This window comes from Rattus norvegicus, chromosome 1, assembly GCF_021556685.1.
Source record: "Rattus norvegicus strain SHRSP/BbbUtx chromosome 1, alternate assembly SHRSP_T2T, whole genome shotgun sequence".
NCBI lineage: Eukaryota > Metazoa > Chordata > Mammalia > Rodentia > Muridae > Rattus > Rattus norvegicus.
In genome coordinates, this window is record NC_141534.1 from 273,600,001 (window position 1) to 273,615,901 (window position 15,901).

The window sequence follows — 15,901 nt, forward strand, 5'->3', positions numbered from 1 at the left end:
CATATTCGGGTCATTCGTGTTAAGAAAGATGCCAATTCTGTATCTTTATTCACCGAATATATACCCCAAGTTGACCGGGTGGAAAATTCTAGGAAGCACAGTGGGAAAACCCGGCTTAAGGCTTCAGTAACAAAAGACATGCCCCAAATTTACTGGGGAGAAATCCAGGAAGACCAGCCTAAGTCCCATGAACAAAGACTGAGAACAAAAGACAGGAACAACAGGACCATCGCCCAGGTGTGCACCCAGGTGTGTCACTACCGTGCCAGGGCGTTCCTTTGTTAGGAACAAAAGCTTCTACATGCATCAACAGGGCTCAGCAGGGGTCAAACACTGCAGGGGACCCAGAAGGGTCTGACACTAGACATTTGGAATAAAGTAATAGAATAGTCTAACATCTCTAAACTTGTGACGTTACCTTCTAAGCAGGAAAGGGTTTGCTATATGTCATAAGCGAAGAGAACAGTGATTTTAAATCCTTAAAAAGTGGTAATTGGGGTAAAAAAAAAAACCCAAATAATCGGAACAGATTCCAGTGTTGGGAGTAACCAAGGAAGCCTAGTTGTAGTATTGAGAAGAATGGTCAGCATAGGTATTCTTGCAAAGGTAACATGTGTCTGAAGACTAGAAGGAGTGAGAGCTCGTAGGTAAGAAAGAGGATTGCAGACAGGGAACCCGCCATGAGAAGGCCTGTTGGCAGGTGCGTCCATGGTTGTTGGAGAGGAAGCAGTTAGAGCACAAGGAGTAGGAGAAGAAGCATTGATTATGCAAGACCATATACCTCTGAGGAACTTGGGCTTTTATGTTACATGAAGTGAAGGAACCAGTGGAGGACTTTAGCAAAGCACTAGATGGCATGATATGACCTAGGTTGACACAGGTGAAATCTGGGAGACCTGAGAAGAAACCACTTTCTGCAATCCAGGTGAGAGCCACAGTGTTGGGCCAGGATGGAAAAAAATAAGAATGGGAGCTTGGATTGGGGGATGATATGTCTTGAAGGCGGAATTTCCAAGATTCTCTGATGGACTGAAGATGAGATAGAAGTGCTCAGGATGGTTTCTCTATTAGCTGCTTTGGGACAACAGAATAACTGACAAAAGCATAAGGAAGCAGGGATTCATTTTGGTTCATCATGCAGGGAAGGAAGTCTTGGTATCAGGAGCTTGAGACAATTGGTTATATTTCATCCATAGTCAGGAAGCAGAGAGTGATAAATACAGGTTGCCACTGCCTCTGTGTCTCACTCCTCCTCCTCTTTCTCCTTCTTACTAAAACTTTTCTTTGACTTTAAGTTTTTTTGTGTGTGTATGGGTGTTCTGCCTTCATGAATATCTTTGCACCATGTGCATGCCTAGTGAGTATCCTTGGAGACCAGAAGAAGGTGTTGGATCCCCTGACACATGGAGTTACAAATAGCCATATCGGTGCTGAGAATTGAATTCAGATCCTCTGGAATAGCAGCCAGGGCTCCCAACCTGAGCCATCCCTTCAACCGCATTTTCTCCTTTTTATATGGATGGAGGACATGAGATGGCATTCATATTTAGGGTATGTCTTCTTCTCACTTCAGTTAGCCGTATCTAAATTGCTCCTCATGGACATCTTTATAAGAATGTCAGATTGACAATGTTAGGCATCGCATTTTCCAAGTTCTGATCTGAGCAACTGGGAGAATGAAGCAAGGTTAAGGTTGCGGGGAGATCAAGCTGAGGGAAGACCAAGAGTTTCATTTCATAGTCTGAGCCTCAACATTCAGTGGAGAAGTGTATAGACATGCATTTGAAAACATTCCAGGAAAGATAGGAATTCATATCTGGAACTCATGAGGAAGGGTTGGCCTGGGAATGGAAAGCCAGGAATTGTCACTCTACCCCTGAGATAGAAAGCCTCGGGCTGTGGGGTCTCTCTTACCCAGCAAGTAGAGGGAGCTGGAGCAGTGAGGACCAGTGTCTCCAAGTGCAGGACGAGGGCATCTGGAAAAGATGAGAAGGCAGCAGATCTGTCTGCAGAGTTGCTGAGGCAGAGCAGGGTCAGGCTGAGCTGAGTTGCCGGTGGAATTTTCCAACCATGTGTTCTCTTAGGTGCATTTAGCCCACAAGAAGCGAAAAAATAAAACTCAGTGGATGTCCATTTTCATTCTGGTGGCACAGTCCTTCACTTCTTACTGGGCCAGTACCAAGAGCTGTTTATTAGAAAGGAAATGGGAGTCTGGCTCTTGCATTAATGAGCCAAGTGCTCTACACACACCTTGACAGAACCCCCCACTTAGAGAGACTGACCTGTTTCCTTGGTGCTTTTAGCCGGGAATTAGTTGGGAGTTTAGCTAGGAATCATTGCTACCTGTTGTCATGAACAGCCTCTGGAACCCTCTTTTACATTTGAAGACTTTGATGAGTTTTCTAGTGCCAGCATAGCTTCTCATCTGAAATTATTATTTTTCCAGGATCCTGACTAGATGGAGGAGGTGGGAAATAACAGCATCCTTGGCATTGCAGTTAATTACCACTCCTGATACTTCGTGGCTTAGCCAGTGCCATCTTCAAAATTCTTACCTCTCTCTTAAATGTTCACCAAGTACAGCTTCTTAAAAATGAGTTATCCTCACGGAGTGACAAAGCCTAGGAAGTGCTCTTCTCTGCAGTCTCATCGTCCCTGTCTCTCAGGTCAAGTACGAGCTGAGGCTGTTTTCAAATGGGCCTTGTGCATTACTCATCAGACAGTGTAGCTACATCATCCAGTCTGGGCTGTCAAGGGCCTACAACAGTCTACTCGTGGAGAAGAAGAATCAGTAATCTAAATCTGATCTCTGAAAGGCAAAGAAAGATTTGGTTATCTGTCTAAGGTCTGGAAGATGGCTCAAGCTGGTATTAACCACATAGGCCAAGAGGATCTTGCCATGAGAGTCTTCAAGATGGGCTAGTCCCTAAACCCTCACTCTGGAGACCTTAACCACTGGCTGGCTACTCATGTGAAACCCACATTTGGATAACACCTAGAGTTTGATTGTCTCTTCTTGGTGCGTGAGGGAAAGTTGGATATTGAGTCAGATTTTTGGTATGCTGGCACAGCCATATCCACAGGGAATGGCAAGAAGTCCCCCCGCAGTATGTGTTGATCAGATGTCTCTTATGATCAAGGCTGTCTTCAGTAATTGGGGGCTACACAGTGAATGGGAAAGGCAAGTTCTTTATCATATGGTAGTTTACCCTTTTTGAGTAAAGAAAGGATTAAAAAAAATCAGCAAATAGGAAAATCAGCAAAAAAGATATAAACAACACCAACTGTAAGTTTAAAGAGCTGTTAAGAGTAGGAATCGACATATTCGAGTGAGTATCTGATTCTTGTGCCTATCCTCAAGGCTCTTTTCCTTCTGTCGGGTTGCCTTGTCCAGCCTTGATATGACAGCTTTTCTTTCCTTTATCTCATTCTGTTTTATTTTGCATGTTCGGTGGTTATCTCTAGAGGCCTGTTCTTTTCTAATGTGAGACAGAAAGCAAGTAGATCCCGAGGGAGGGTAGGTGGGTAGGAACTAGAAGGAGTAGAGGGAGAGAAAACTGTCATTAGGATATATGGTATGAGAAAAGAATAATATTTTCAATAATAGGAAAAAACATGAAAAGAAAAAAAAGTAAGAATCAACCTATTAGCTCCTAGTCTTGTGGGTCAGGAATTTTGGGATGGTGAAGCAGGTCTTCTTGGCTCACGGATTTGGAAAGGTCACATCAGGATGTTGGCTGGTCTGCTACTCGGTTATTTACATTGCTGACAAGTTGGTGCTGGCTTTTGGCAAAGGCTTCAGCCATTCTCCTGGCAGCTCTTTCCATGGGATGGCTGGAACATCTTCACACTGTGACTGGCTCTCTCTAGAGTAAGAAATACAATAGCATAACAGGAGCTACAACTCAGTTTCAGAGTATCCATGCTGCTGTCAGCAGATACATGTGTTAGCATGAGTCATCATGAGGAGAAACTTATCCAGAACTGGAGGCAAGGGTTACTAAGCCCATTTTCTTTGTTGCAGTTACAAAGATGATGCTATGACAAATGAAACTTCCTATCAGAATATTGCTAAAGAGTCAAGTCAAGCCTTTCACTGGTCTAAAATTACAAATGAGCACGCATAATTAGTGGCCTTATACATGATTGTTTGGAATTTTTTTGTGAAATGATAATTTTTTTTTTATCAGGGCACTAAGTGTTCTATTTCTTTTTGACTTTATGTTACTGTTCTGATTTTCCTTGTGAGTCCTGTTTTTCCCTTTGGGGGTGGGGGTGGGGGTGGGGGTGGGGCAGGATATATGTAGCCCAGGCTGGTCTCAAACATAGTATGTAACTGAGGATGATTTTGAGCTTCCATCCTCCTGCCTCTAGCTTCCAAGCGCTCTGACTAAAGATGTACCCTACCAAGCCTGGTTTTATGTGATGCTGGCGATCGAACCCAGGGCTTTATGCATGCCAATCAAGCACTCTGCCTAACCTGAGACCATTTGCAGTGACAGCCCCTATATTCAAGTTCATCTCAAAAAGAATGCTTCTTCTAAAATAACGTCATCTAGTGGATGCTTTTAAACTTGCCCAGTCTCCTAGATGTCCCACTTATATTTCCTAATTATATGACCATGCTAGAATATGTATGTTCTAAATGGTGCCAGCCTAGACTACAGTTGATTATTAGATCAGAGCTGAGCCTATGAGCTGAGACAAATGAGGGAAGCCTTTCTGTAGAGTCAGTTGATTGAGGGAAAGTCCTTCTCTCATAGAGAAAGCTTAAAAAAGGTGCTATTGAGATGGATCCGCAGGTAAAAATGCTTGTTGTCAGGCCCAATGACCTGAGTTTCATCCCTAGTTACCACTATGGAGGAAGAGAATCAATTCCCAAAAGTTGTTCTCTGACCTTCACATGCATGCTATGGTATATATGGGACTGTATGCATGCAGTGTGCATGTGCGTGTGTGTGTGTATGTGTGTGTGTGTGTGTGTGTGTGTGTGCGTGTGTGCGTGTGTGATTGTGTGCGTGCGCGCATAAATAAAAGAAGATAATATATTTTAATTTTAAGAAGGCTTAGAACAGGGAACTCAGCAAATGATTAACTGTCATGTCTCTACTGTCACTTCTATAAGTGAGCCAGCCAGTCAGCACTGAAGCTAACTGTGAAATCCATCCATACATACACATGTGTGCACTCTTGCATAGGAGAAGACAGGGTTCCAGAGAAGCACATCCTTGGTCCCAGGAGCCAAGAAAGCAGTGTTTTATCTGAGCTCGTTTAGTCTGAGGTTCCTTTCCTTTGGAATCAAGAATGACGGGGACAAGCTTTTAGGTAGTGGTCTGATGAGCTTGGTAAATACATTTTAAGGGGTGAAGGAAAAGCAGCTAGCAGGAGAGCATATGGAAGGCTATCTGGGGCTGAGTCTCAAAAGAGGAATGTGGGACAGACAGAGGTGGTGTACCAGAGCTCCTCTGCCATGAGACTCTGATAATAGACATTCTAGTCCATGGGTCTACTCACCTCCAGCTTGGGAGGGCCAATGACTCCTCCTGTCCAGTACCTGTTCTAAACTAGACCTTACCCATAGGTTAAGGTCCAAAGATCATTCCTGGTAGTTTCATTCTACACCCTAGGGTAGATAGGGGTTTGTTCCTTCCTTCCTTCACTGATCCCATCCCGTATGTTTTGCCAAGATAACCTAGTGGATATCTGACCTGGGGGCCTGAGTGGGATGTTCAAATGAAGAATATGTAGCAGTCAGGCCAGATCTATCTGACCCTGTACCTCTGAGGGCGTTCCCCATGCAGCGGCTCAGTGTTGTAGCTATAGAGCAGAAAGGAAGCTAGGTTGGGGCCCGCTCCCCTGCAGAATGGTGCAGACTATCACTTGGGACTCCCCAGGAAATGGGCACCACTTGAAGTGTAAATGTGGTTCAGAGCAGGGCAGTTTGCAAAGTGCGTACAAGGTGAGAAGATGTGCTTCCCTTGTGCTGTCACCATGTTCTGACATGCTAGGATGAGGAAAGGGACTGGTGCAGGGCTGGCCTGTGAGAGCTGGGTCTTCAGGAAAAGGTCTGGGAATGAGCTGCCAGAGGAAATTGGGACAACTACTTCGTCTTTACACTGTCGTTTCCCTCGACTGGGTGGGAAGGGATGGAGGGGCAGCCTCTGTAACCAGCACATGCAAATAAGCACAGCCAGTGTGGGTGGACCTTGATGCTTTTCCAGAAAGGTCTGCTAGGAGTAGCACTGCTGACCAGGCGTGTTACAGGCCTCTGCACCACAGGCTGTAGAATAGCTGACCACATCAATAATTACAGAAGCAGCAGGTAGTAGTTTCATGGCATGTCTGCCTGCCACCTCCTTAAAGAGAAGGTCACACTGTGTAGCCTTGGCTGGTTTGGAGTTCAATATGTAGACCAGGATGGCCTCAAACTCACAGAGTTTCTTTGCCTCCCAAGTGCTGGGATTAAATGCTACTCTTGATACAGAGTGGCCCTTTTGAACATGGTTCTACAAAAAGCATCTGAGGGAGAGAGGCTTTTCCTGCTAGGACCTGTCTTCTCTGGCATTTTCTGATTTGATGATGCCGTTTGAACAGGATCAGAGCGTAAACTGGCAGGTTTGTAAGCTGGGATGTCCAGTGATGTTGGTGCTCGCTGGCAGTACAGATAAATGACCAATCCTGTGTTGGATAATTGCTCCTTGTGTTAGGGCAGCATCTGCCCCCCTCCCCCAAGGCTATCCTTCATTTATCGTATTTCATAGAGGAGCTGGTAAAATGATGCCTCCTTTGTTTGCACCTGGGGTGAGTATAAGAGGAGAAATAGCATCTACTGGCATTGAACTCTGGGCAGTGGGAAAGACTCAAGTGGATAGGAAAAGGGATGGTGAGCATGTCTTCTGCTGAGGTAGGGGATGTGGCCTGCTACTCATCGTGGTGGGAGGAACCATCTTTAAATGGAGTTCAAAGGACATTCCTTGCATTAGGTTTCCTTTCTTGTCTTTTATAAATTATGAGACAGGGTTTTACTTTGGAGACTTGGCTGACTTAAAGATTCCTTTGGCTCAACCTCCAAGTGGTGGAATTATGGCTTTATTCTCACTACATAGCTATCTCTCTTCCTTGAAATCATTATCTGCCTGCCATTTTCAGAGCCAGATCTGATTGGGAAATTCTAGACGGTCGACACAAACTTCTGTTTGCTGCTTCGGTTTTCTGGCATGAGCTATTATAAGTTGACTGAAGCTTTTCCCCACAACTTGCAGGGATTTTAGCAGAGAGGTGGTTTCTGGGTTGCTCCCAGTGTTGTGTTACGTGATCTCCCTTGAGCCCATTCATCATAACACCTTCCTTCTCTCTTTAGGTGGCCTCTCAGTTTTTGCCCCAGCCAGCATGGGGATCATTCTGGAGACAAGGCCTATCACTCTAGGTGTCTTAATCAGTGTGGAAAAAACCGCTAGCATCTTTCTGTTGGTTTTCTGCCTCCCAAAACTAATGCTTCTCAAGTGATGGTGGCCTGCCATAGTCTTGTCAAAGAAAGGCCTTTTGATCCAGGAGTGGGAAGGCCTGTCCCCAAGTGCTCCCAGCTGCCTCCCTGTGGAGCTTTATGCCCATCTGGCCTCTGCTAGGAGAGAGCTGACCTGAGTGTGATGTTATTTTCTTTTTTAACATGGCTTTTAGAACCCAAAGCAATAATATTTTCAGCTGGTCACTGAGCCTGATCAGTGAGTCCCAGACCTCCGTCTGGTTAAATAGAACTGCCTTCATAGGTGTATTTTGGGACAGTACAAATTCAGTGTTCAGAGTGGGATTGAGTTACCACAAATGGTAGTCAGCCATTTGCTCAGGACCTGGCCCCATAAAGCAGTCTGGCTATGTCTCTGTGCCAGACCACAGGGTGAGTCTTCCAGAAACACAGGATACTCCCCCCTGGAAAAGCAGGGTGGGGTGGGGGTGGGGCCTTAAGTGTCGAATCTTTGTTGCTTACCAGCTTTGCTATATTTGAAACTTGGAACCTCAGTGCTTTCCTCTGTATATTGGGAATAGTCATACCTGCCATGTTGGGCAAGTCTGTCATCAGTGCTCTGTGTATGGGGAGAGAGAGAGAGAGAGGGAGGGAGGAACAGACGAACGGACGGATGGATGGTCCGTCAGAAAGATAGAGAGAGACAGAGACCACATGTGTATAGGAGAAGAAAGTAAGTGGAAGAAGTCAAGAAGAAAGAGCTAACTCCTCTCCTTAAAGCATCTCAAAAAGTCAAATCAATTCACCATGAAAGTTTCAGTAGGTAAAGCCCCCCTTTGCTGATAAGGGGAGATATGCTGTGGCCTGGTGGCAGAGTGAGAATCAGAGCCTCATGGGCCAGTCCTCACTCTACTGCTACTTGGGCTGTAGCGACTTGGGCAAATTCTTTGCCTCTCTGAGCCTCAGTTCTAGCCTATAAAATAAATGACTGAATTCCTTCTAGACCTACCACACCATAGTCCAAATGGTCATAGGCTTCATGTTTTTACACTGGAGAGTTTTGACTCTTGGCTCTTTCATTAGAAGAGGGGCAAACAAGGCAAGGAAACTTGCTTGCTTTGGATAGAAATGTGTTGCTCCCTCTGTGGCCCTTTCACATGCTTCCTGGCCCCTTTTATGTGTTTGTCCAAGAGGGTCTTTGGGAGGCCTAAGAGGACTAGAACTTAGATCCTGAGCTGTGAGCTACCTTCAATTTGGCAAGGAGGCCTAGTATATACTGTGCCATTGAATACCTGTAAAAGAATAGACCTATCTGTCTTGGTCATTTATTTCCCTGCATTTTGGGGCTGTACCTTGGTGTTGAGGCCTGACAGATTTCCAGATGGTTGGTTTTGAAGTGGTTAGGTACCAATTGCAATTAGTTGATTTGACTTAATGAGAAAGGCAAACTCACTCGGGCTTCCTGTTAGACATAAGACATTTCATCTACTTAGCAAGGGCATTGGGTGAGTAAAGGAATTACTGGTGGGATCTTATTTCCTGAATTGACCGGTATCCTAAATGTTTTAATGGTGCCAAGAAAGAGTCCTGGGTGTGAAGGTCTGAGCCCCAAACATGCCACCTCTGGCTTCATGACTCTAGACATGTGGTTTTCACTACTGAAAAGTGCAGAATGATACCTTCTTACTCTCTGATTCTTGATCTATCAAGACTTGATGGATTTGGATTCATGTTCCTACTATCATGGACTTGACAATGCCTTCCCTCCCATGATGAAAACTCCAACTTTCATCTTTCCTTTATTAATTTGCTTCTGAATTTTGTTATGGCAACAAAGAAAGTAACTAAACAAAAAAATATTAGTACTGAGAAAGGGAATCATTACTGTGATAGACCTAACCATGTGGTTTGTAGGTCTTCAGATACAGTTAACAGAAGGCACATAGAAGAATTTGGAGCTGCAGGGTAGAATGATGTAAGCAAAGCTTAATGGGCCATTGTAGAGGGAGTTCATAGGATCCAAATCCTGGTAGAAATGTAGATAGTAAAGGCTAGGTTCATGGTTTCAAAGAGAAGCAAATTCTAGGGGGAATTGGACTAGAAGCCACTCATATTACATCCTGACAAAGAATTTTGCTACATGCTACCTATGTATGAAATTAAAGCCTAAAATAATGGACTAATATGTTTAGTGGAAGAAATTTTCAAACAGTATAGTCAGATTGTGGCCTAGTTTTTGCTCTTTTTTTAGTTTGATTTATAGTAAGAATTCTGAGCAAAAAGAAGAAGAGAAAGATAAGAAAAAATGTTAAAACTGCTGAAGAAAAGCATGTGGGTACACTTAAAGTTGCAGACAGGGTGGCAAAGAAAAAGCCAAGGCAAATGGATGGGACTGGAAAATATCATTCTGAGTAAGGTAAACTAGTCACAAAAGAACACATGGTATGCACTCCCTGATAAGTGGATATTAGCCCAAAAGCTTGAATTACTCAAGGTACTATCCATAGACTATATGAAGCTAAAGAAGGATGACCAAAGTGCAGATGCTTCAGTCCTTCTTAGAAGGGGGAACAAAAATATTCATAGGAGGAGATATGGAGATAAAGTTTGGAGCAGAGACTGAAGGAATAGCCATTCAGAGCCTGTCCCACCTGGGGATCCAGGCCATATACATAGAGCCACCAAACCCAGACAATATTGCTGATGCCAAGAAGTGCATGCTGACAGGAGCCTGATATAACTGTCTCCTGAGAGGCTCTGCCAGAGAGTGACAAATATAGAGGCAAATGCTAGCAGCCAACCATTGAACTGAGAACAGGGTCCCCATTGGAGAAGTTAGAGAAGGGATTGAAGGAGCTGAAGGGGCTTGCCACCCCATAAGAACAACAATACCAACCAACCAGAGCTCTCAGGGACTAAACCACTACCCAAAGAGTACACATGAACAGACCCATGGCTCCAGCTGCATATGTAGCAGAGGATGGCCTTGTTGGGCACCAAAGGGAGGAGAAGTCCTTGGTCCTGCCAATACTGGAATCCCCCTCCCCCAGTGTAGGGGAATGTCAGAGCGGGGAGGTGAGAAGTGGTGCATGGTTGGGTGGGGGAAAGGGGATAACATTTGAAGTGTAAATAAAAAATATCCAATACTAATAATAATGACAAGAACTATTAAAAAAACCCTACTACTTAAAATCATAAGCCCATTTTCCCTTAAAAATAAATAAATTTGCAGCAGAAATCTATTAGGCTCACGGTTTCAAAGGTTTCAGTTCATGGGTGGCTGGATCCATTCCTGTGGAGAGTAGAATATTTTAGTTGGACTTTGGGCTCCTTGGCCAGGCCTTCCTTTTTCTGTACCACAGTTTCCTATTCTGATGAAGGGGGTGGGGGGTTGGTCAGGTGGTTCTTAAGAGATTTCAAGGCTTCATAATTATTCCAACTTCAGCTGCAAAATTGTTATTTTTTTCTTTCTGTTTTAGGCAGAATATGAAATTACTCCAGATGAAAACCTTGGGGCAAAGGGGAAGGAAATAATGACCAAGTACCTCTCTCCAAAGGTAAGAGTCCTTCCAAACTTTTCTTTGGGAAGAATAAGAAGCCCTGTCTAGGAATGTGGGCAGCCCTGACTTACAGGGCTGATGGCTTCCTGTGGTTTCCTGAATGCCATAGTTTCTATTTTCACTTAGACATCCTTCGACCTTACAGAGTCAGAAGGTGGTGATCCAGGATAGGACTGGCATAGGGTAGGAAACCTGGTCCCTTCTAGGGATCTTCTTACTGCCCACTGCCCACATATTTAGACAGGAAGGTGAGTGTCTCACTAAAATTGGAGTTGGAAGTGCACAGAAGAAAAGACTTAGTAAGAAACAGTTCTAGTAAGATAATAATGAGGAGGAGCATGTCTGGGAATGACCAGGAAGAAGAGATAGATCAAGCAAATTGGAGCTGGGCCATCAGTAGAAAACTTGAGAGAATGTGGGGGATTTTGAGATTCTAGAGAATACTCAAGGACAAAAGTCTACCTTGATCTTAATACGCATCCAGTTATTGAAGGAAGCAGAATGGCACTGCCTCACAAGCCAAGGAACCTGAATTTTCTAGTATCTGCTTCCCTTGACACATTGTCTTGAGACTCATAATTGGTTAGTGTTGAGAGTGAGTGGTGGTTGAGAGCATTCATCTCTAATGCTCTGATCAAGGCTCAGGGCACATTGTGGTAGAAAGTGTGGCAAGAATGTATCCAAAGGAAGGATTAGGCTCAGGGCACATTGTGGCAGAAAGTGTGGCAAGAATGTATCCAAGGGAAGGATTAGGCTCAGGGCACATTGTAGCAGAAAGTGTGGCAAGAATGTATCCAAGGGAAGGATTGGAGTATTGTAGAGCGCTGTCTTCTAGGTATGACATGGTTGGCATAGTCATTGGACTTGTTTGTTTGAGACAGGGTTCTCTGTGTAGCCCCAGATGTCCTGGAACTTGCTCTGTAGACTAGACTGGCCCGGAACTCACAGAGATCTGCTTGCCTCTGCCTCTCAAGTGCTGGGATTAAAAGTGTGTACCCAGCAGTTCTTGGACTCTTGAACTCAAATTTGCACTGTAGTCACCTACACAAGATCTGCAGTAAGACTGAGACCATCATGAATGAAAGAGGGCTCATGGAGTCTTACCTACTCTTCCCTCCCTGAGTATCTATAGCCAGTTCATAGTTGTTGGTTGAAAGAGAGACACCCTCACCCATGTTCCTATAAGCAACCTTATTGAAACTCTTTTGGTGAGGTCAAGGGGGAGGATGGCCTTAGAAACACCCTCTCCCCCACCCCCATACCTCTATGACTTTTTTTGTTTGTTTTTGGTGACAAAAATATCAACTATTCTAGGCTAGCCAAGAATTTACCATGTAGTCTAACCTCAAACATTATTTAAATTCATCGTGTGTATGTGTGTGTGTGTGTGTGTGTGTGTGTGTGTGTGTGTACCCATGCATGCACACATGTGCTATATGACATGTGTAGAGGTTAGAGAAGAACTTTAATGAATTTGTTCTCTCCACCACGTGGAACCTGGCACTCAAACTCAGGGCATCAGGCTTGGCGGGAAGTGACTTTATACACTACACCATCTCACTAACCCTCAAACATTTAATGCTCCTCAGCATCCGACTTTTTAGGGTTATAGACATGTGAAACTATCACCAGTTTTAGTTTCCCTGTTGCACTCACCTGGTGCATGTCATCAACACGGTGAGAGGTATCTTTGTGAGCAATTCTAACACCCTGGGGTCATTGATTATTCTGTTCAGGCCCCTAGGCTTTGGGCACAGTTCCTGGATGGGTGTCCATTCCAGCCAAATGGGTGACCTTTATCATTCTGCTGTTCCAAATGCCTACTAACTGGGCACTTCTGACATACAACAGATCTCATTTTCTTGCTTCTGTCCTGACTCTTCCCCTGTGTTTCCATCCTAATCATACGCTTCTGTTTATGGACCTGTAGGCATTTCAAAACTGGCAGAATTAATGTAGGTAGTATACCTTACACTAATGTAGGTAGTAAAACCTGCACAGCCTGCTCTGGCCAATGTGTGCTTCCATCTATGAGCCATTGAATAGCTAGCACTACCTTGTCTCATTCCACACATGCTATCCCTGTCAGCATGCAAGTGATTCATCCTGTTGACCCACAGTCGTGGCATGCGAAGCAGCTGAAGGTAGCTGCATTTCTGGTTTAGCCACCATGTAAAACACAGAAAGCACTCTGAGTGTGAACAGATGTCTTAAGTCTAGAGGCAGTGCTTCTAAGGGGAGGTAGTATCCTGAGGGATGATTGTGGCAAAGCTCCCTGGCTGAGCTCCTAGTATGCCAGTCTTCCAGGTTGCTAATAGGGCAGCCAGGGCCTGCTGACGTCAAACCTCATGCTGCCAGCCCATGGAGTTTTTACCACTATATATCAAGGCATCTTCCTATTTCAAGTGTACTAGGCCTGGTCAAGTTCTCCATCTGTATTACCAGTGAGGCTGCTGCCTACATGTGGCAGTTTAAAACAATGAAAGCTGATGAATAATTTTATTTGCTATATCAGGCATTAGTTCAGAGTTTTTGTTATTGCTATAGATACTCCATCCTGCGGCTGAGGAAGGGGAGGCTTGCCAGCTGTCACCTCCCAGGCCACACAACTAGAAAGTATCAAGTCCAGCACTTGAGCCCAGTCTGGGTGATCCTGGAGTTCTAGACCTTTCACTTGGAGCATCATTCATCAGTCCTCCCATTCAGAATGCCTCAGCCTAATCACCTGGCGAGGGTAGAGTGCTTGCTTTACCCAAAAGGGAATTGGCTCTGTGGCCTGTCTCAGTGTATGGGGTCAAAGAACACTGCAACTGCTCCTCTCTCTCTCACTTTGCTGCCCTTTCTCGTCCCTCAATACAGAGACTGTCAGAAGACTCATCTGAGCCCTTTAGGTTCCTTCCCTCTGTTCCTGCTGCCTTGTCTCCTAGAGGCATGAGGCCTAGATTCCCTCATCAGCTCAGATGGTTTTGTAAGTGCCTTGATGCCTGCCAACATTTTTTCCTTAAGTACTCCTCAGTTTCTGAAATTTAAACCACACCATCTGTTGCAGTTCGGGGGCCTGGGGAAGGCCATCCCTGGGTTGAGTGTTTTCCTACACTAAATTTTGAACTGCCTTCTTGGCCTTTCCTGAAGGAGTTTTTTTAAAAACCTGCTTCACTTCTCAGTGGTGCAGAGAACCTGGTTCAGGACAAAGGGCTGGGTGAGGGCCTGAGCTAGAAGCTGATCGCTTCAATGAAGCACAGAGCTAGTGCCACTCACACTAAATCACCCTTACCCTAGGGCTTTACTCGAGATGCAACTCAGGTGCTATTCCCATCCTTTACAGACCATCTTAATGTGCAGCCTCATTGGTCTTTGTCTCTGCTATTTTAAGAATGCTGCTCTCTGTTCCATCTCTGTCACCGTTGTGTCTACATTTGTTTGGTTCTAATTGCTCTGACCTGGTAACCTATTCTTTGGTTGGGCCTCTCTGCCTCCATGTGAGATTCTAAGAAGCCCAGTTGGATGATCAGTTGTCTGATACAAGTCAATACTGTATAGAAAGTTCTAGAGCCCAGTCGAAAATCAATTAGATGTTTACGATGGCAGTAATGTTAGAGCTCATACAAAGAAGTTTGTCTCAAGAAGCTGTGAGCCCAGCCAGTGAACCAGGAAAACTTCTAGGAGGGCATGCTACCAAAGCAGATCTGAAAGGAGGAGGAGGGGGGTTGGGGATTTAACTCAGTGGTAGACAAGCGCAAGGTCCTGGGTTCGGTCCCCAGCTCCGGAAGAAAAAAGAAAGAAAGAAAGAAAAAAGAAAAAGAAAAAAAGAAAAAAAAAAGAAAGGAGGAGGAGGAAACCTGGTGCCAAAGAAGGGAAAGGAAAAGTATGTTTCATGGCTTCTGTGAACACCAGACACATAAGTGGTGCACAGGTATAGATGTGGGCAAACCACTCATACATTTAAAATGAAAATAAAATAAATTATACTAGGCCATGTCACCATCCCTTGAAAGTTCTGATTTATGTATATCTTCATCATAGTTCTTTCTTCCCCTTTCCTTTTTAATCCCTCTTCCTCCTCACTCTGTGTGTGTGGGGAGGTTGGGGTGAGCAGATGAGCTGAGAGGACTAATGAGACAGATCTGTGTGGGTACATTGGATTCCAGAGGTCGATTTTTGGTGTCTTCCAATATTGCTCTCCACCTTTATTTTGAGGCAGAGTCTCTCATTGAATGTGGAGTTCACCGTTTTGGCTAGATTGGCTGGCTAACAAGCCCTGAGCTCTTCCTGTCTCTGCTTCCTCAGTTCTGGAGTTACAAGATCACCATCGTACCCAGATTTTATGTAGGTCCTGGGGATCTGAACTCAAGTCCTGATGCTTATGCAGTTGCAGTAAGTACTTTACCCCTGGTCCATCTCCTCAGTCTTCAGTGTTTTGTCTGATTTTTTTCAATCTTAGTGGGTATGAGGTGGTTTCTTGGTATGATTTTGATTTGCATTTCCGTCGTCACTAATAATGTTTCACCTTTTCCTGTGCTTATTGGTCATCTGTATATTTTCTTTGAAAGGGTCTATTCAAATCCTCTGCCCGTTTTAAAAGCTAGTTGTTTGTCTTTTTGCTGTTGACTTGTAAGAGTTCTTTGTTTTGTTAGATTCAGGGTGGAGGCCAAGAAAATTCACTTTAGATACGGAAGCTTAAAAATGAAAACTAGATTTTTCTGAACACTCAGGGAGACAGCCAGTTCAGGATCTGAACTGCATCTCCATAGGTAGCTTGTACAACATTTTTATAGGATGGGAACACAAAGCAGGGGCCAATGGGGCAGGCTGTTGCATTGACCAATCATTTTTTGATACAAGGGGTTAAGTAAGGTAGTTAACACTGGTGACTGGATCC

General features: G+C 44.5%; 1 protein-coding gene across 6 annotated transcripts in view; it reads left to right on the forward strand.

Moving 5' to 3' along the window:
• Grk5 (G protein-coupled receptor kinase 5) overlaps positions 1–15,901 on the forward strand; it is a 194,736-nt gene that overhangs the window by 131,174 nt on the left and 47,661 nt on the right. For all 6 annotated transcript variants that reach the window (XM_087585160.1, XM_087585171.1, XM_087585145.1 and 3 more), the window contains one exon: positions 10,942–11,019. Coding sequence is in view for 3 of the 6 variants with exons in the window: in XM_087585145.1 (XP_087441271.1) it covers positions 10,942–11,019 (78 nt within the window). In the remaining 3 variants the exon portion in view is untranslated. The remainder of the gene's footprint in view (positions 1–10,941; positions 11,020–15,901) is intronic.